Source organism: Siphateles boraxobius, unplaced genomic scaffold, assembly GCF_051911475.1.
Source record: "Siphateles boraxobius isolate OS27281-9 unplaced genomic scaffold, OSU_SipBor_1 29, whole genome shotgun sequence".
Taxonomy (NCBI): Eukaryota; Metazoa; Chordata; class Actinopteri; order Cypriniformes; family Leuciscidae; genus Siphateles; species Siphateles boraxobius.
In genome coordinates this window covers 4,886,846-4,907,533 of record NW_027508908.1, presented here as the reverse complement: position 1 = coordinate 4,907,533, position 20,688 = coordinate 4,886,846, and the positions used below count along the sequence as shown (strand labels likewise).

Genomic DNA, 20,688 nt, shown 5'->3' with positions numbered 1-20,688 from the left:
GAACATTTAGTTATGCTAATAATATTTCTGTTTGTCGCAGTTGCTTTAATTAAAGCCCAATAATGATAATCCAAGTCATAGATAATTGACATTTCTTTGATTAATTGCAGGTCAATTGGGGTTTTGCAGAGAGCAGGATCAGTGAATGAGTAGTGTCTACTTCCATCATCTTTTTACTAGTACACACAGTAATCATGTGACTAAATAAATGAATTAACTAGTGGGTGAGCTCATGAATGGGACTCTGAGCCTCAATGATTAAAACCAACAGTCTGAAAGCTAAATGGATTATGGGTTTTGCACAAACGTAAATATAATGAAATGCTCAAAACCGATTTATCAGTGGCTGAACATAGTTTGCAAACATTTCCTTTTCTGCTCAGGCTTCTGACTAGGGATGTAAGATTCGGTAAAAAAAAAAAAAATCATATTGCAATTATTAAATATTTTATATATTAGATGCACAGTTAGGCTATATTTATTCATATAGGCTCCGACACTCCTTGCAGCGAATACAAATTGTAAAAAGGATATGGATATGTATGAATGTAATAATGGATGACGACAACTACACAATAATTGGAACTTTTTTAAAGGAATTAAACATTAAAAAATATATATTTTTACTGCTTGTTCAAATTACTTTGTTAAAATGAGCTGATGCAACAAAAAAAATTCTTTTTTTAAATAGATGTTAGCCCAATCATTTTATGTTGGGATTGTGAATCTTTTGTTTTTTGAGAACTAACTGTTAGTGTTGTTAGTGTTTAATGCTCAGTGATGTTTACAAGAGTTTCTGTGATGATTTTGATTTATGTTGTGAATGGAATTGTATTTAGTATAACAGCATGTCTGGTTAAATGAAACTGTATTAACTTTTTTTATTTTTATTAAGTGGGTTCATCAAAACATTATGGATTTAAATTAACTTGTTGTATGTTTGTTGTTCTGACCTAAACTAATTGGATGTCAAATTTTACTTCGTTTAATCAAGTTAATTAAAAAAAAAAAACACATTAAGTTGTCAAGTCACCTTACCTTTATTTATATAGCGCTTTATACAATACAATACAGTTTCAAATCAGATTTGCAGTGATAACTGTTATTGTTCAGCTGAAGTCAGTTCATTGTTGATTTAGTTATTTTTGTAAAGATGATTAATTATTAAATTAGTTTATTTCATCTGCAAAACAGTTCTGCAGAAAACAGTGATGTCATCATCAGATCAATAGTGTAATATTATAAAATAAAATAAAATATAATATAATATAATATAATATAATATAATATAATATAATATAATATAATATAATATAATATAATATAATATAATTATAATTGCTGGGGTGGAGGGATACTGGAAGAATTATCAGTGGGACGCCTGAAATTATGATTAACAGGACTGAGTGATTGGGGTCTACTTTTGGAACTTAACTTCTGCTGGTTTTGCAGTGGTTTATTGTGTATTATCCCGAGCACCAGTAATCAGAGGTGGATCCATGCTTTATTTGTCAGCAAGAGTTCTGCTGATCTGCTGGAAAGTACAATGCAGAATGGCATAAAGAAGTTGGAGCTTCCACACTGTGCTTGTGTAAAATGCCACTGCAGCTGAGGCTTTCACACAATAAACAATTGAAAGCCTGAGGGACAACAAGAAATCTCTCTGTGTCTCTCACACACACCTGTATAAGTCTTTCTTTCTTTCTTTCTTTCTTTCTTTCTTTCTTTCTTTCTTTCTTTCTTGCTTTCTTTCTTGCTTTCTTTCTTTCCTTATATTGCTATGCTATTTTTGCTTCTAGCACTGTGGCTTTCATCCATTCCAAATATATCAGGGATTTTCTCTGTATCGGCAATGTAATTTTTTTATTTATTTTTTAAAGATCAATATAATATAGTAAGTCTATGAAAAAGATTTTAAAAAAATAATAATAAAAAAAAAATCATTTTCTTTTGGCTTATATTCTGCTCACTTCAGGATTTTTGAAGTGCGTGTCTCTCAATTTCTAGATCAAGTCTATATTTTCAGAGGATTTATTTCTCTTTAAATTATTTACTGTTAATCTCTATTAAAATGGCCCGGGGTCTCTGAACAGGACATAAGAATTAAGCGGGAGTAAAGAGTTCAGAGGTTGTGATTCTTCTTGCTCGGGCAAGACTTCCCATAATTTGTTTCTCTTCTTATTTAAATGGCTCGCCCCTATCTGTTCTAGACCAACCCAATCTCCAAATGCGGGGAGATTTCAGCAGTGGCGTCTGGCAAATAACGCATTGACTCCTACTAGCCACTTTGTCTGGTTGAATTTTATATATAATATATACATTTTCCAATTGTAGTCTTTTAAAAAGGCATCTGGAATTATAAACTAAGTGCAATATAGTGTTGTCAAAATGATATTTTGATAGTGAATCATCTGAAACACTTCCAATACAAATTTTCCGCAGAATACTAGCTACGCTTTCTCGCTCTCTCATCTCTCCGACAGTAAATTGACACACAAACCCGCCTCCCCTCACTCACTCGTTTCATTTGCTCCGGTTGAATATTGCTGATGTTATAGGGCTTGAATTTTAGTGCAGGACTGTACTTTTTGCTCATAATTTTACTCATTCCCACATATTTTGTGCTCACACCCAAAGTGCGTAAAGCCGTAGAGCCGCCTCTCAGAGCTAATTTGAGCTCTTTTTCATTGCTTATTGCGCTTAAACAGTCAAATACCCACAAAAAAAAAAAAAATGTCGGTCTTGGCGAGTACTTACATAAACACAGTCAGTTATATTTTAAGTGAATGTAAATGATTGAGAGAGAATAATGGATCCGTGCATAAGGACTTGAAGTGACAGCAGCCTAATATACCTGCTGCCAAATTATGATATAATTTTAAAAATATCTATGTGGCAGTTTTCCCCCATGATATCGATGTCAAAATTGTGGCCAGTAAAAATGCTGAAAACACAGTGGCTGGTGAGCAAAAAAGTTAATGTCAAGCACTGCTTATTCGTATTAATTCGTACAATCTCGTACGTACATTTTCGTATGATCCGCGTACACCCCAGTGGCGGTTAAGTTTGAGGTGGGATTAGGGGAAGATGCTTACTTTTGAAGTTCATACGAAATCACCATCTCGTAAAATATTTACATTTTCCTGTAAGATTGAGTTGGCTAGACTGATCTTTTTTGGTTTGAACCATCTGTTCTCCATCAGTCTAAACACAATTTTTTTGTTTTTGCTTGTAAATATCAGCATCGCTCGGTTAGGCATGCAGCACGGCTGGCCTTTTTGTTTGCTTTAACCTCTTGGTTGTACAGTTTATTTATTTATTTATTTATTTAAATAGGGACAGTGTATGGCATTCAGCCATACCAGAATTAGCTACAAGCTAAATTTCATCTGTAGTCCCTGGGCAGGAAAGGAAAACATACAATTAACAATCCAACAAACACATATAAATATATCATAAAACATCATCACACAAGCTTCTTGGAACCCTAGGCAGGAAAAGGACATACAATTGACAATCCAACAAACACATATAAATATACCATAAAACATCATCACACAAATCACCTCTCAGACAACAAGTAGACTCTTTCTTTGAGGAAGACAGGTTTGAACAGTTTTTTCCCCCTCTCCAACATGTTGTTCACGTTTCGTGACTTTTATCTGCTGAAACAGACACGGAGTAGTCGCTACTACCAACATGAGTCAAAGTGACACCTTGTTTGTCGCCCTGCTTCAGGGAAGAGGCCTGTTTTACACTAGGCAAAGCTATCAAAGGAAAATGAATATGAATATGCAAATGAAACCCATAATCTCAAACTTACCTAGACCTGAACAGGAAACACAGCAGCTTCTGACATAAGGAAATGGCTGTAATTATGTAAAATGTCAGCGTGAGGGACCATGTGTTGCAACTGTGACTTATAATCATGGCTGCCCTTTGTCAGTTGCTGTCTTCCACCTTGCGTTTGTTAGGCAAATGTATAAGCACTGAGCCATTTATTAATTATATAACTGTCTGTTGCCTAATGTCATAATGTCATGCTGTTCATGTATGTGCTTTTGGTTTCAAATGTAATTAAGTCATGGTGGAAGTCAGTCCACCATTTGACTGTGTTAATGTGCGTGAAGATGCTAAATTCATTTTGGAAGTCATTTTAGAGATTTGTTTATAGTTTTTGTAGGCCAATATTTTGTCTAAAATTTTGTGTTTGGCTTTGTATAAGTTACTGTAACAGCTGTAAACATATCTTCCATGCTGTCAGCTTATTGGTTTAAATTCCAAACGGTTATGTATAGTGAAGAGTGGGGTAAGCTGTGCCACTTTTTGCTTCATGTTGTTTCTCTATAGAGAATGTCTGCTGCCAAACGATTTTAGGAGAAAACAATTACCAAATGAAAGAAATAGTGATTTGCTTATATTTACTTTAATCAGTATAAAAATACATTAATTAAAATACAATATAAGAACAAAATATGTAATTTATTTTTATATATGTAATGAGCATATAAAATAAAATAAATTGAAATATAAACTATGTAAAATGGCTGTGTGGTTTGTGTTTTTCCATTTTATTTTTGTATCGAGATACTATTATATTTTTATTTATATTTTGAATCATGAGACATATAATTTTAATATGTCTATATACAGTGTTTTTAAACTATTTTTTTATATTTTATTTCCGTTAACATTTATTTTATTTCAAGTAAAATTTTTTTGAATGGCCATAGTTTTAGTTAACTATAAATACCCTGTTCGTTTTAGGCCTGGTCCAGGCAGCTGTATATGATCGTGTATTTGCTAGATTAAGTAGGCGACACATCTTACCCCACTATACTGTGCCACCATAAAGTGAAGGAAACCACAGAGAAAACACATTTTTAAGCCTTTATTATTTTCAGTGGTGTGCGCAGTGAAGTATGTCGAGGCGTTTCATGGGGCCAGTGTTGTGAATGTGTTATGCGGGTGCATGCATGAGTGTTTGCCGTTCTGGACGGCTGGTTCAGCTCCCGCTGTCTTCTCACTGACCCTGAGGGTAAAAGCTCTCACAGATCATAGAGCCCAAGGTCAGGGTTGAGAACTATCAACTATCAATCCCGCCCAGATTAAAGCCTTGAAGCCTGATTGAGTCTCACCTGTTGACACAAAAGAGAAGTAAACACAACAACGCAGGGGTCAGGAAAAGAAACAATTGAAGGGCTTTTGGAAAATGAGCATAGCTATCCACCCTTGCTTAGATGCCACTGGCTTCTAAACAGCTAAGTTGATAGTGAAAAAGGTCCAACTTGGCACTATTTTAGTTTGCTACTCACATAGTTAGTTTGTCTTGTGTTAATATAAGTGAATGTAAACAGGCAGGGCAAATTTTATTTGTACAACAGTATACAGCATATACTGCTATATACATACATACAGCCATTGCTTGAATCCAATTATAATGTTTCTATTGATATTCAAAAAAGTAGTGAGTTTATTTTTATGGTACTGAGAATCATGGAAGTTCAGTTTTGTCTCTTGAGAGCTCTAGCACTATTATTGTTAACTTGAATTGTTCGCTACTATGTCCTGCCATTAGCCTCTGGCAATATGTCTCCTGTTATAATAATTTAGAAATAAAAAACCCCAGCAATGAATATAAATGTGAATAAACTAAATAAGGGTAATGAATATATGACAAGAAATCAGTGCATATAGATTTATCGTGTTCTTGATTTTCTTTTCACAGGTGATTCTGATTCTCACCAAGCTGTATGACTTTCATCTTGGCAGTGTAACAGAAAGCACTCTATGGAGGTGAGCTAAAAGATACCATTTCTTCCTCTGTCTCCCATCTCTCTCCTCCCATCTTATCTCATCTCCCGTTCTCCATTACATTAGAGTATGGGAGCGGAGTTGTGTGGTTTTGCCTGAAGTGAGGGGCGGCAGTAATAACTTCAGGAACATTCCATCTTGAGCATTTGTTATTAGCCAATACTATTTAATTTAATTTAATTTAATTTAATTTAATTTAATTTAATTTAATTTAATTTAATTTAATTTAATTTAATTTAATTTAATTTTAACATTTGTTTTTAATATTTATTTTTTATTACTAGTTTAAATAATTCATATCCTCAGTTGGAAAGTAGCACATAAGCCTAATTCTTAATATTCAGAGCTGTGAGGGGGTAAAAAAAGACTTTGACACTGATCCAAACTACAAAAGTCCTCTACAATTCAAATTCAATTCATTTTGTCATCCCTTCGTAATCCTTATTGGCTCTGTTTGATTCTCGTTTACTGGTGTTTTTAGATGCTTTGTGCAATTGAGAGTAATAGGAGCAGCCTTATCTTTCACACGGTGAGCTGAACACTTCAATTTGGACAGAGAGAAGCTCCGTATTGAGGTGCTTAAGTCTGACGATTTGGGATGACGTCTGATTTGAGATGACAAGTGCAGTGCTCTTTTTAGAAGGGTTTCAAGGTTAATGGATTTTCTGAGAATATATGGATAGATTTTCTTATTCAAGGATGTCTCATTCTTTGTGCAATATAAATCATTGTGGAATTAAAGCATATACAATACAACAGATTAAAGAATTTGGAAGGATAAGTCAATTATACTGTATATAATTCAGTTTTAAATGCATTTAAAGAATGGAAGCTTTTACACTACTTGCCTATCACATCTATTATGTGAATATAATTGTATATGCAACAGCAATAATATGTATGTGCATCACAGTTGTGTTATATTTCAGTTAAATTGAGAATGCCTTTTAGATTTGAATTTGATTCCTTATTTTACTACTATAGTAGTAGTTCTTTAGTACTAATTTCATTTAATAATTGATTATCTTTACAACAAAACTGAATCAACACTGAACTGACTTCAGCTGAACAACAGCCGAAATTTGTTATTTTCCGTAATTAAATCTGACATCAACTGTCTCATAAATTTTGTTTCTAAACGCTCAAATCGTGACAGAAAACAACATTATTCAGTCATGTAAAACATTATGGAGGATGTGTCTTGTGTAGGCTAATTCTAAAGCACTGTGTTCATAGTCATCTGGTTTGAAATGTTGACTACAAACACAGAGGTTTTTCAGATTTTCCGTCGCGGTGCTCTCTACTTATTTACGATTCTTTGCAGGCTGATTTATACTTCTGCGTCGGACCTACGCCGGAGCCTCTTCGCTATAGACTATGCGTTGGTTTACATTTATACTTCTGCGTCGTTGTCCGCGTTGACGCGCAATTACACATGCAGAGGGAGCATGTGAAACCCGAGGGAGGGGTCCCAGCAGACCAATCGCGTAGAATTTACGCATTTTACGACGTAGTTCGACGCAGAAGTATAAATTGGGCTCAACCTGCCCAGTGGATTATGGGTGTAGAAGTTTTCCTATTTGGCAAAAGGGAAGACAGCCTTATTTCTCAGTTTTCTCTAGGCAGGTAGCATCAATTAAAAAAAAAATTCTGCTATATAAGCATCCAAGTTTTATTGAAAGCCCATTTTGCCAGTGGTAAAGTACCCCTTTAATTCAAAGTATTACTTGCCATTTCATTGTAATTATTGTGAAAATTGTATGTACACCAAATTATTTTAGTGTGTTGAATTACAATTTTAAATACAAGGATGCATAGATATTAATATATATACATAATGATTTTTTTTAGTTTTCTGATATTGTGTAATGTTGTCTTGATTAAATTTTTGGAACAAAGAAAGCCCACTAGTTGAAAGGTTTATAGGTTTTGTATTTAGTTTTAAGTACTTTGTACTTACATTGAAATTAATAATTTGATACAATGGACTTATTGTGTAAATATATGTTTTTACATTGTACTTATATTTTGAAAATACCTGCATGTAATTACAGCTGTAATTAATTTATGTAATTACATTTGTAATTACACTGTTGACCATTCCCTTACACCCCAACCCACCCTTAAACCGACCCATAACACCACACCTGACACTAACCTTACTAGTATCACATCTCAATAGCAGCAAGTGTTTTACAATACAACCTGAACACAATAAGTAAATTGCACTTATTTTTTGATGTAAGTACATAGTACTTAAAGCCACTTAATATAGAGTGGGACCACACAGTTCATAGTATTTAAAACCTTTCATAGAAGGGTGAAGAAAATTTCATTGCCCAGAATGCATTGCCAGTGTTGAATATCTTTGAATTCCAATTTAGTAAATGCCTCTTCATTCTTCAATTCAGAATTTTATTCAACCCTGATATGTATGTCATTTGAAATAGAAAAATGGATTGAAGATGGAGATGAAGAGAAAGAAATATTTGAAAAAACACCATCGTAATACCAATCAGCACTAACCCAAATGCAAACACAAACCCAGCTGTCATGAGGAAGACTGAATTCTCACACTGGCCTGCTAAACCCTGCGGCTCAGAGCAGCCGCAGTTATACTACATCACAATGACTGCTCCCACAGCAATGAAAGTATGTATTGACAAAATGATGGCTCGCTAATACTCAGTTTTCCACAAATCAGGCCTTTGGAGAGTTCTGTGCTCATTTACACAGGCTTGCAGCAAATCTAAGCACAACCCTGGCTCCGATTGCCATTTTCTTCCTGTGCCTGCGTTTAGCTTTGGTCACCACCAGTGGCTTTTCATGATATAATACACTTCAAGGCCCACACACCGTCATTGTTAATTGAGATCAAAGTTCAATTAAGATGGAGGTGGATTTTGAAGGAGCAATTGTTGAAGTTTAGTTCCGCTAGCAGAAAACTAGACAGCTGTTGACTTTTTGAGAAAGGTCAGGGCACGAGCATCGCTCTGAGAAACGGCGTGTCAGTTTTAATGAACAGCGTGACCTTAAACAATGGAGCCGGATCAGTCATTTTTTCCCAGATAATATTCAAAGTGAATGAACCCCTCTGTATGTGGATGAGAAGGAAATATCGACGGCAGGAAAATAACTGACACTTGTTTTGCTCAAAGCACTGTACCTCTTTCTTATGCAAGCATCCTGCGCTCTCAGAGGAAGAGGAAACACCTAATATCTTATTTATAATTCATCAGCAACAAATAGAACTCTTAAGGTCTGAGACATCCTTAAGCTTTGTTAGGATAGAAGTTTATTCACAGGAGGAGAAGAAAAGTGTTCAAAACTGAAATAGCTGTGATCCCAAATATATATATATATATATATATATATATATATAAAACGTCATATGGTTTCCGCATCAAATGGACGTGTTTCTGCACCATCTTCCCCCATTCCTTCCTTCCGTCTGACGTTGCTTCCCGAGAGGGGTCATGCAAGGGTGACCGCTGACAGACTTTCAAATTGCATCATTTTGGCAGCAGCAGGTCCTATATAGAGTTGATATTTCACAGGTCAGCGCGTGCAACACCAGTCAGACCTTTCAGAGCAGGACTTACCTGATGTCCCTGACCTTTTAAAGAAGTCAGAACTTACCTCTCAGCCAGAGGAAAAACAAGAACTTGGGCAATCTTCATTTTCCCCAGGGATTCTCTTTGTGCCATCTCTTATTAGGGTTAAACAAACAAAAACAAAAACATCTAGCGTTTTTTTTTTTTTACAATCTTAGTGGCTTTATGGAATTGACATTTGTTCGACTTTCAAACAACGCACTCTGATCAGACCAGACTGAGTGAAATCTTGACTATTCCAACAATTTAGAATTTATTTTTTATAGTAAATACTAAACTGTCTACACGTGGTACTGTTTTCAGGCCAGACATCAGTTTTGGCATCCATCCATCCATCCATCTATCTATCTATATGTCTATATGTCTATCCATCCATCCATCCATCCATCCATCCATCCATCCACCCATGTCTTGTTTCAGTAAGTGTTTAATCTGTTTGTAGTTCAAAAGTCTCTTGTTGTAACACAAGGTCCACTTCCTTCCTTCCTTCCTTCCTTCCTTCCTTCCTTCCTTCCTTCCTTCCTTCCTTCCTTCCTTCCTTCCTTCCTTCCTTCCTTCCTTCCTTCCTTCCTTCCTTCCTTCCTTCCTTCCTTATTACTCTGCTGTACTTCAACATTGCTCATGAACCTCTTCAGTATGAACCTCTACTTTTAATATATATAAGATTTATGAAAATTCTGTGCTGCTTTGCCCCCTCCCCGTGCCTTCCGACGGTCATAAATCACTAACGATTATTATTCAGAAGGTCATTTACCACATTCTGTTTTTTTCATTGATATTCTTACCTTTTTAATTACACTCTGGTGGGACTTCCCCTTATATCCTGGAGCCAATTCTAATTTAGTGTCTGTCATAATAATAAATTGAGAATATCATCACCGCCATCAGCATGTGCTCACTAGACTGGATTTGCGAGCGGTTTCTAGTTTCAGAAGCAGCCTCAGAGGCACTTGTTATGTTTGCTGTAATCAAATTAAAATCCCATCAACACACCAGATGTGTCAGAAATGGGAGTCAGACCGTTCCCTGTCCTGCGTTAGTGGCCCCAAGGGTCTTTCATTCTAAGGAAAATAGTCTAAAAAGAGTAATTGACTCATATACTTGACAGATAATATCTGCCAACATAAAGACGGAAGGTTTAAAGGTCTCATTTTCCTTTTGTCACGGCCCCAATTATTTATTATAATGACACATGTCATATTTTGCTTGCCTCCAGAGCTTATCTGTTGCATTGAGAGGGTTCTGTTGATGAAAAATCTGGTTTCATCACTGTTGTTTATTTCCTTTTTTGTGCTGTTAATGCAAGTCTGTCAAGAAAAAAAAAACTCTACAGAGCATGTTGTTCAGACAAATCCACACCAAAAACAAATGAATCCATGTACAGTTGCTATGGTTTGAAACCCTTGAGCTGCATGTGCTGTTGCATGAATATAAACTAATTATACTTATTTTAGTCTAGTATCAACTTTGCTGATATTCAAAGAAAATGCAAGTGCTTGGAAGGCTGAAAAAGAGTAGCATTATAGATAGGCTTTTATTTTGTGTTTCTGTGTTAATTTAATGCCCCTTTTCTGTTGTCGTGGCACTCAGAGCACGTCTTGTTTTCAGTTGGCTGCAAATACTAAGAATATATCACTGTGCTGTAAAATACCCTGGAATTAGAACAAACCACTAAATCATGTTGTATTACTATTAATACATTTTCAAAACTGCAAACGATGCATGCTCATCCTTGTTTCTGGACGTCACATGCTTGTGGGTGGTTGCTATGGAGTTGCTATGGGTTTTGTAAGGTATTCTTAGTAGATTTTGCTATGTTGTTGTGCTATTATAAGGGTGATTTATTTAAAGTTATTAGATGATTACTTACTTGCCCAAATCAAAAGAGCCCCAATCTGTCTTGTCTGTTTGTTGTTTTGTTTTTTGTTGTTGTTTTTTCACTTTATTTTTGTGCTCTGTTTTGTGTCTTTTCTGTTCAGTTTTTGTGTGTGTGTGTTTTATTCTATTTCTGCTCTGTTATTTTGTGTGTTTTGTGTCTGTTATTTTCGGTTCGTTTTGATTTGTTTTTGTATTGTCTGTGTTGCTCTGTTTTGTGTGTGTTTTGTTTTGTTCTGTTTTCTTTTCTTTTCTTTTTAGTGTTTTGTTCTGTTTTTTTTTTTTTTTTTTTTGCTTTGACACTTCGTAAGATTGATCATTTAGTAATAGTACATCACTCCTCAACGATTTGTATGATTTGGGTTATCATTCATGTCCAAAAAGTTGCACGAATATTTTGAAGTTTGTTCTGATGCAGAGTCCTAGAATGAACTTCCACTTAATGTAAACCCTATACTCCTTTAATAGTGCCTGCACTTAAACTCATTAACAAAACTAATTTTACTTCCATTACTCTTAAACTATCAATAAGTAAAATAATTAAAATCTAATGCATAAAGGTAATGGAACATTTTAAAACAAATTGCACAACCAAAACAAACACACATACTGAAATAAGAATGAAGGGATGAAAGTTAAAACTTTCAATTGCAATCTGAGGGTAGTTCTTTTACAGAGCTTTGCCTTTTCAAACACCAACCAGAGTCCTTTGAAACACACTGGCAATTTTAATGAGGATGTGAGAGTCTGTGTGAACATACTATCAAAAACACCTCCTAAAAACAAAAGAAATGCTGGGAGAGCGGAAGGAGAGAGAAAATGAAAATCATAATATCAGAGTCTACTCTTCCATACCTCCCCCCCAAAAAATTTAAATACATTTATTTTATACTAAGTATACTACAAATAAATTTGCATATTTATGTACTTAATATAAATACCCTGCTATTGTACTTTCGGTATTCTAAATTGATATACTTAAAGTCTATTTATAAAGATTAGTGTACTTAATTCTATTTGGAGCACACAATAATAATGCCATTTAGCACACTTCAAGTTTACTTGGAATGCCATTGAAATGTGTTTTAAAATCACTAAAAGTATGACCTCAGTTTGTGAATTCTGCCTTTCAAAACTTAAATACAAGAGTATATTTAAAGTGTACCCTGTCACCGTCCCACCATGCCATTATATATTTAGAACAATAATATCTTAGTAAAAACTTAAAGTCATATTGACAAACTATATATCATTTGAAAGCTTACAGTCTCTAGTTTTCCTATTTGGTGGCTGGTTTTTAAAATGAATTACAGAGGAGCAGTAATTTATCAATTTGCAACAAGAACATTTCATATTCATTAGGCCTTAATTTATTTTGAAATATCAATAAACATGAACAATCATGAACGATTGGTAGAAACCTCAGTTTGTTTTCATGCCAAGAGTTCAAAGGATAACACCAATTCAATTTTATGAGAAAAAAAAGGTCTGAAAATGTTTTAAATATAAAGAAAAATATTATGGATTCTCGATTTGTGATGCGGCTGCAAGCTATAACGCACATAGCTGCACATTTTATACATTTATTAGAGGTTGAATTCAAATCAAATACTGCCAAACCACCCATAATACTTCTAAATAGGATGTCTACTTCATAAATTGTATGAACATTATGTAAATACATGGCTCAAATCACTCAAAACATATGAAAATGGAGGCGCCCTTATATGGTCAGTAAGGAAGCTTGGCTGTCCATCTAGTGAAAAAGTATGGATTGTTATTTTCAGGTCTATATGAAAAAAGAGGGGGTGGAGTACAAAATTAGTTGTTGACTTAAAGTATACCAATACATTTAAATACATTTAGTAATACATAACAAATACATTTAGTAATACTAAAGTACATTACAATAAATTGTGCTTAAGTATTTTTTTTTTTCACTTGGGTGAGCATGAGGAAAGGAGCCAAAAAGAAACAATTGCACATTTGCTGAATGATTTAGGTGTCCAGACAGAAAAAAAAATCCAGACAAATATAAATCACAGTTCCCTTTCAAGGGAACTCGCATTGCGTCAATTGGCGCTAAGGGAACGCTTTGCTTGATGATGTATTGAAGCACATGTAAAATCAGTCTAATGGTGTGACGGGACGTCAGAAGCGTGTGACGCCATGAACCAGGAAGTATAAAGCCGGTTCAAAACCCGACAGCTTTTGTGTCTTCACAAGCAATCGATGTGAAATTGTCCTTGTTATTTGATGTTGTCATATATATAATATATATATATATATATATATATATATATAAATAAAAATATATATACTGTATATATATATATATATATATATATTCAAATCAATATATATATATATATATATATATATTCAAATATATATATATATTCAAATATATATATATATTCAAATATATATATATATTTATAAGACTATGGCGAGCAAGCAGCAGTTTAGAGTGTGTGTGCACCCCTGTCCGCGTTATTTAACGGGTGGACACGCACACACTTTTTGTGTTGTTTGTTTGGGAGAGGAGCATGCACCATCAGCGCACGAGGGCGCTGACTGTGAGCACTGTATTGTGCTTCCCTTGAGGACACTCCGATCCCGCCTGGCGTTTTTTAACGAGGACGCCCCGGCCCATGATCCCCAAGGCTCAGGTCCCGCTGCTGCCGAGGCACAGCGAAGACTTCAGACTTGGGGTTCGCAAATGGATCTGTCAGCAGGGTTAGACTTGCTGCCTTATCTCTGACTTCAACTGACAGATCTAATGCCTCGTATCAGGGTTCAGAAGCACGCGCTGCGGTTTCTTCCACCCCGATACAGGCACAAACACTACAGCTATCCAGTTCCGAGGGACTAGATGTTGTTAGTGTTTATGCTCGTGATACTGAGGATTCGCCACCTCAGTCTCATGCTTTTGAGGAGCTCGTTGAGGTTGTAGCGAGAGCGGTCGAAAGATTACATATCGATTGGCCGGCAGATAAGCAGGACGTTCGTTTAAAAAGCAAACTAGATGAACACTTCCTGTCCTCTCTTTCACAATCTCAACGCCTGAGCCTTCCGTTTTTTCCCGATCTCCACACTGAGGTGTCGAAATCGTGGAAGAAACCTGTGTAATATAGAATGTACAGTGCACAATCATTACACTACTCTTCTATTTCACAATATAAAGAGCATGGATATGGGGAAATGCCGAAGGTGGAAGAGACGCTTGCGAGCTATCTCTCCCCTGAATCTGCATCTTCCCTTAAAGCCACATTATTACACATCAAACCAGTTAGAGTAACTTCAGCTTTGGTGGGTAAGGCTTATCCAGCGGCTGGTCAGGCTGCAGCATGTCTTCACACAATGTCGCTGCTGCAGGCTTACCAGGCTGAAATGTTAGGAGACATTATAGAGGGCGGGGCTATTGGCCCGAACGCAGTTTGCGAACTGCGTTGAGCCACAGATTAGTCTCTCAGGGTCGCCAAGGAGACGGCTATTTCTATCGGCCGGTCTTTGGCAGCCCTGGTGGCCACTGAGAGACATTTCTGGCTCAATTTGAGCAATATTAAAGAAAATAATTTTTATGGATTTTCCTATCTCTTTATCTGGCCTCTTCGGCGACGCAGCGAACACGGTCGTCGAGAGGGTTCAGGAGTCAGCCATACAAGAAACGGCTGCCTTCCAAAAACTTCTCCCTCGCCAGACTCATGTCTCCGGGGTTGCTGAGTGGGAGCAGCCCCAAACTTTTAAAAACCGTGCCACACAAAAACAGAGCATGGCTTCCCGTGTTCCCCCACAAAAAGACTGGGGACACGGAAAGCGCGCTTAACAGCAGCCTTCGAGGGATAAGACGGATCTGAGGACCATCGTTATTTCCAAGAAATAATAAGCTGCAAAGAAAAGGCCTGACGTCCGAGGGCACAGACCATCGAGGGCAGTTCCCCACCGAAGCAGAGCGGTTAACACCTCATTTTACGGTGCCCGTCTCCCTTCGGTGCCCTCGGGGAACCGTTATGCTAACCCTGCCACCTCCTGTGTTACAGGGTGCAGCGGTCTCCAGCGAGCACATATCTCAGGTGCCACCCGAAAACGTAGTGGCCCTGGGATGCCCGCCCCCTCCGAGGAGGGTCCTAGAACAGTCAGTTCAGTCGTTCCCTGCCGGTTCGCCGTTACAGGGCAATGGGCTGATTGCTCAACAAAAACTGAATCCAGAGACCAGTCTCGAGAGGCTGGTACCTCTAGTAAAATTCTTGGCAGCGTGGAAGCTACTGCCAAATATTTCTCGTTAGGTCCTGCAGACAATAAGGGGCTTTCATCCCACCGTGGTGAGCCCTGAGCAGGTTCTGGTAATGGAACAAGAAATGAAAATCCTGTTGGACATAGGGGCCATAGAATATGTACCCCCCTCCAGCAGGGACACTGGCTTTTTCAGCCGGTATTTCATTGTTCCAGAGAAGGATGGGGGGTTGCGTCCCATTTTGATTTTAATAGTTCTGTATGTTTCCATCATGTTACTAAAGTTCAAAATGTTGAGACAAATCGTGCCACAGATGAGCTCCGAGGACTGGTCTGTCACGAAAGATCTCAAGGACGCATAATTCCACTTTTCCATTCCTTCCATATCACGGGAAGTTCCTGAGATTTGCTTTGGGGGGCAAAGCATACCAATATCGAGTTCTTCCGTTCGACCTAGCACTATCACCCCGCACTTTCACGTAATTCGTAGATGCAGCTCTGGCGCCACTGCGTCCTCAGGGTATTCGCATCATGAACTACATTGACGATTTGCCGATTCTAGCTCAGTGGCATCTGTTGGCAGTTCAGGCAGAGTACGGTTCCCAGATCTATTGTCTCTCCTCTACAGGCCTCCTATGGAGCTTCCCGTCAGGAGAGACTCTCTGTCCCAAGCAAAGGGCTCTATATTTCACCCTCATCTCGAACTGTGGAACCTGTGGGCTTGGACTCTAAGGGGGCCCCAGCTCATAGGGTCAGGTCTCTCAACCGAGGTTGTGGAGACCATTCTACAATCCAGAGCTCCCTCCACGAGGAAACTTTATGCCTTGAAGTGGAAGGTTTTCTCTTCATGGTGCAGTGACCGTCAGCTGAACCCAGTTAACTGCCCGGTTGGTACAGTGCTAGAGTTTTCTGCAGGATCGGTTCACTGCAGGTCTATTCCCCTCTACTCAGAAGGTCTATGTGCCGGCCATAGGTGCTTACCACATTCCTTTGGGTGGACTGTCTGTGGGTAAAGACCCTCTGGTATCTCGTTTTCTACGTGGCATGTTGAGGCTGAGGCCTGCTGTACGCACTAGGGTACCGACTTGGCTATTGTCCTCCTTGTCAATCGATGCAACACGAGTTCCCTTGAAAGGGTACATTTCGGTTACGACTGTAACCTCGGTTCCTTGAAGAGGGAACGAGACGTTGCGTCACCTGCCATATCGCCTGCGTGCCTTTAAGCGACTTGTTCAGACCCTGCAATGCTGTCGCATCTGGGTTTTGAACCGGCTTTATACTTCCTGGTTCATGACGTCACCCGCTTCTGACGTCCCGTCATGCCATTGGACTGATTTGGACTGTTTTACATGTGCTTCAATACATAATTACGCAAAGCGTTCCCTTAGCGTCAATCGACGCAACGTCTCGTTCCCTCTTCAGGGAACCGAGGTTACAGTCGTAACCGAGGCATTTCCTCTTTGTCTCTGTCTTTCTATAGCAATCGTCCGCTAGCAGAGATGCTCATCTACAGTATTGAACACTCATTCCCTTTCGTTGTCACTCCGAGTTACGTCGGATGACGACGAATGGGGTTTCGCTTAGAACACCTATCGACTTCGAGTATTACAAAACGAGCCAATGGCAAAGAAATGCCATGGGTCTGCGGAATTTGCATAGCGTATCTCTGCCTTACCTCGTGGGTATAAAAGGAGGACGCCGGCAACAGGCAGATATGTTTTCGCTTCGGAGCCAAGAGTATTTCTTCACTCCACAGTCATCTCTGACTTCGCTCTACGAGACGAGCTTCTCTCTCCGGTGTTGGTGTGACGGCGATCTGGTGTGTGTCACCCTGTGCGCTTCAACATCGCAGAGTTTTTTTCTCTCCTCTCATAAAAGAGCTCGCACGCGGCACGTCTTTTTAAAGACGGCTCGCCCGTGCATTTCTGGTTGCAGCGGACTGGTATCGGACTCTGATGGGCACGAGCTCTGTCTAGTGTGTTTGATCATGCTTGAACAGCGCTCGTGGGTGACTCATGTTCTCGCAAGGGAACGTGATCATCGCGTCATATATAGGTCGAGACTCGGTGAACTCGCAAGAGTGAGAGTCCCCTCATCCACCCCCCGATCTTCGGCTGGTGGCCAGGGTGACCTGAGGGTTACGGTCTGGAACAAGGCGCCGACTACGTGTCCGTGACCCCAGCCCCCCTCTTCAATGACGGTGCCCGCTAGTGAACTGCTGATTTCCGCGAGTCTACCCTCTGGTGGCCCGCGTGTTTCAGTTGAAGCTACAGAGGAAGATGCCATGTCTGTTGCAGCATCACTAGGTGGGCTTGAGTCTTCTGGAAGTGAGGGCTCGTCACAGCTGCCACCTTCCGGTGTGCATACGGCTGTGCCTGAGTCTGATCCGGAGATGACGGCCATGCTTTCCTGGGACGATTGGTTTTGGGTAAGGCCGCCGACCCTCGTCCGTGGCAAACCCCAATACCTCTCTTCCCGGACGTGCATGATGAGATCTCGAAGTCCTAGAAGACCCCCTTGTCTTCTCAGGACCGCTCGCTGATCTCATCCGCCTTTCCTCCCCTCGATGGGGCCGCTGCCCTTGGGTACACTGGGGTTCCCCCGGCTGAACGCTCTGTTGCGATGCTATGTGTCCTCAGAGTGCTTCTTCTCGGCGCAATCCTAAGCACCCGCCCGTGGCCTGTAGTTTTTCGTCTACGCTTGTGGCGAGATCCTATAGTGCCACGGGACTGGCAGCCGCCTCTCTGCATGCCATGGCTGACCCAGATGCTCATGGACCTGCACGAGGGCGGGACTGACCCAGGGCTCTTCACTGAGCTGCGCGCCGTCACTGACCTTGCTCTCCGAGCGACTGAAGTGGCCGTACGCTCCCTGGGTCAGGTGATGCTCACCATTCTGTGGCTGAACCTGTCTGATGTGCTGGATGTCACACGGACCCGTCTGTCTGACATTCCCATATCCCAGGTCGGCCTCTCCGGCGGTGCGGTTGAGGGCTTGACCAACAGCTCTCAGCCGCTCATGAGCAGACTGACGTTGATTCTGTCCCGACGGCCCGCCGTCCGCCCAGGTCCCTCTGTCTGCCCACCGCCGAAGGCGCCCCCCCCGCGGCTCCCACCCCGCCCGTTCACCCGGGCCGGCTCTGGGGGCCGCGGGCGGACGCCACAGCCCCTCTCCAGCCCCGCCCCCCGCTACACGCCGGGTTAAGCGGCGCTCCTGAGACGGGCTCCTCGGGGATGGAGCAGACTGAGGTTGACTCTGTCCCGACGGCCCCGCCGTCCGCTCAGGTCCCTCGGTCTGCCCACCGCCTTGGGCGCTCCCCCGCGGCTCCCACCCCGCCCGCTCAGCCGGGCCGGCTCTGGAGGCCGCGGTCGGAAGCCAAAACAGTCCTCTCCAGCCCCGCCCCCCGCTAAACGCCGGGTTAAGCGGCGCTCTTGGGATGGGCTCCTCAGAGATGGGACTCAGTTCTTTCCAGGAGCTGGTAGCAGGACCACTCCTTTCCCCGGGTGAGGGCCGGGGAAGAATCCTTATTCTCCAAAGAACTGACTCTCCCGTCTCTGAGCACAGAGAGTTCGGACGACACAGAGCGCCGCCGACATGCCGTGCTCTCCTCGTCCCCCTCTGTCCCGGAGGTGGTTGACACGGCGTGCCGTCCACGACCGCTTCGCCCCTGTCCCCCTCTGTTGCCAGACCCTTGACAGAGCAGGCCCCTGTGGAACGCTGGTCCTTCCCTGGCCTCCTCTGTCAGGGTGCGGTTTTGACCTTGCCCCCACACCGGGCCGCTATGCCGTCCACGTCTGGGCTGGTCATTCCGCTTCGCTGCACCACCGGAGGGACGTCTGTGGTTCTCGACGCCGCTGGCACAGTTGGGAGCCTGCCTAGAGCTTCCCTTCTGTTCCGCGCGAACCATCGGCTCGGCTATGCGATTCAGTTCGCACGGTCTCCTCCCCACTTCAGGGGAGTCCGCTCCACTTTGGTCGATGGCTATGCCCTATCATGAGAGCGGAGGTTGCTACCCTACTGGCGAAGGGTGCGATTGAGACTGTCCCTCCAGCCGAAAGGAGGTCCAGGGGTACAGCCCCTACCTCATTGTCCCGGAGAAGTCTGGTGGGTTACGGCCAATCCTAGTCCGATCCGCTCCCTTCACAGGCTGCCGTTCAAGATGCTCCTGGCCAAACGCATTTCTGGATGTGTGCGGCCACAGGATTGGTTTGCAGCGATCGACCTGAAAGACGCCTACTTTTATGTCTCCGTTCTCCCTCGACTCAGACCATACCTACAGTTTGCTGTCAGGGCGCGCGCATATCAGTACGCTGTTTTCCCATTCGGGCTAGCCCTGTCTCTTCGCGCCTTCACAAGGTTGTTGAGGCTGCCTTCGTTCCTCCATGGGAACACGGGGTTCGCATCCTGAACTATCTCGGTGACTGGCTGTCTTAAGCTCACTCCTGAGACCAGGTTTGCGAATACAGGGACCCAGTGCTCCGGCACCTAGCTCGTCTGGGCCTTCGGGTCAACCGGGGAAGGAGTAAACTTTGCCCCGTGCAGAGGAGCTCCTTTCTCGGTATGGACTTGGTCGCCTTCTCCACTCAGCCATTGCTGACTTGCCTGAGACTATCAAGCGCAAGAGTGCGGTTCCACTGAAGTTTCTTCAGAGGCTCCTGGGGCATATGGCATCTGCAGCCGCAGTTCGCCGCTCAGATTGCTTCATATGAGACCGCTTCAGCTTGGCTCCGCGACCGAGTCCCGAGGTGGGCATGGCAACACGGCACCCTCCGAGTACCAGTTACTCCGACCTGCCGTCAGACCTTCACCCCGTGGTCGAACCTCAGCTTTCTACGGGCCGAGTGCCCCTGGAACAAGCTTCGCGGCATGTTGTTGTAACGACAGATGCCTCCTCCACGGGCTGGGGTGCCATGTGCAATGGACGTGCTGCCGCGGGCTCCTGGACAGGACCCCGACGCCTCTGGCACGTCAATTGCCTCGAGTTGCTGGCCGTACGTCTTGCTTTGCGCCGCTTCCGGGCTGTGCTCAAGAACCAACACGTACTAGTCCGTTCAGACTATACCGCCTCTGTAGCGTACATCAACCATCAAGGTGGTTTACGCTCCCGCCGTATGTCGCAACTCGCCCGCCACCTCCTCATATGGAGTCA

At 41.5% G+C, this 20,688-nt stretch overlaps 1 protein-coding gene across 1 annotated transcript in view; it reads left to right on the top strand.

Moving 5' to 3' along the window:
* Positions 1-20,688, top strand: part of sorcs3a (sortilin related VPS10 domain containing receptor 3a) — a 309,488-nt gene that overhangs the window by 96,774 nt on the left and 192,026 nt on the right. The window contains exon 2 of the mRNA XM_077246248.1: positions 5,729-5,796. Coding sequence (XP_077102363.1) covers positions 5,729-5,796 — 68 coding nt within the window. The remainder of the gene's footprint in view (positions 1-5,728; positions 5,797-20,688) is intronic.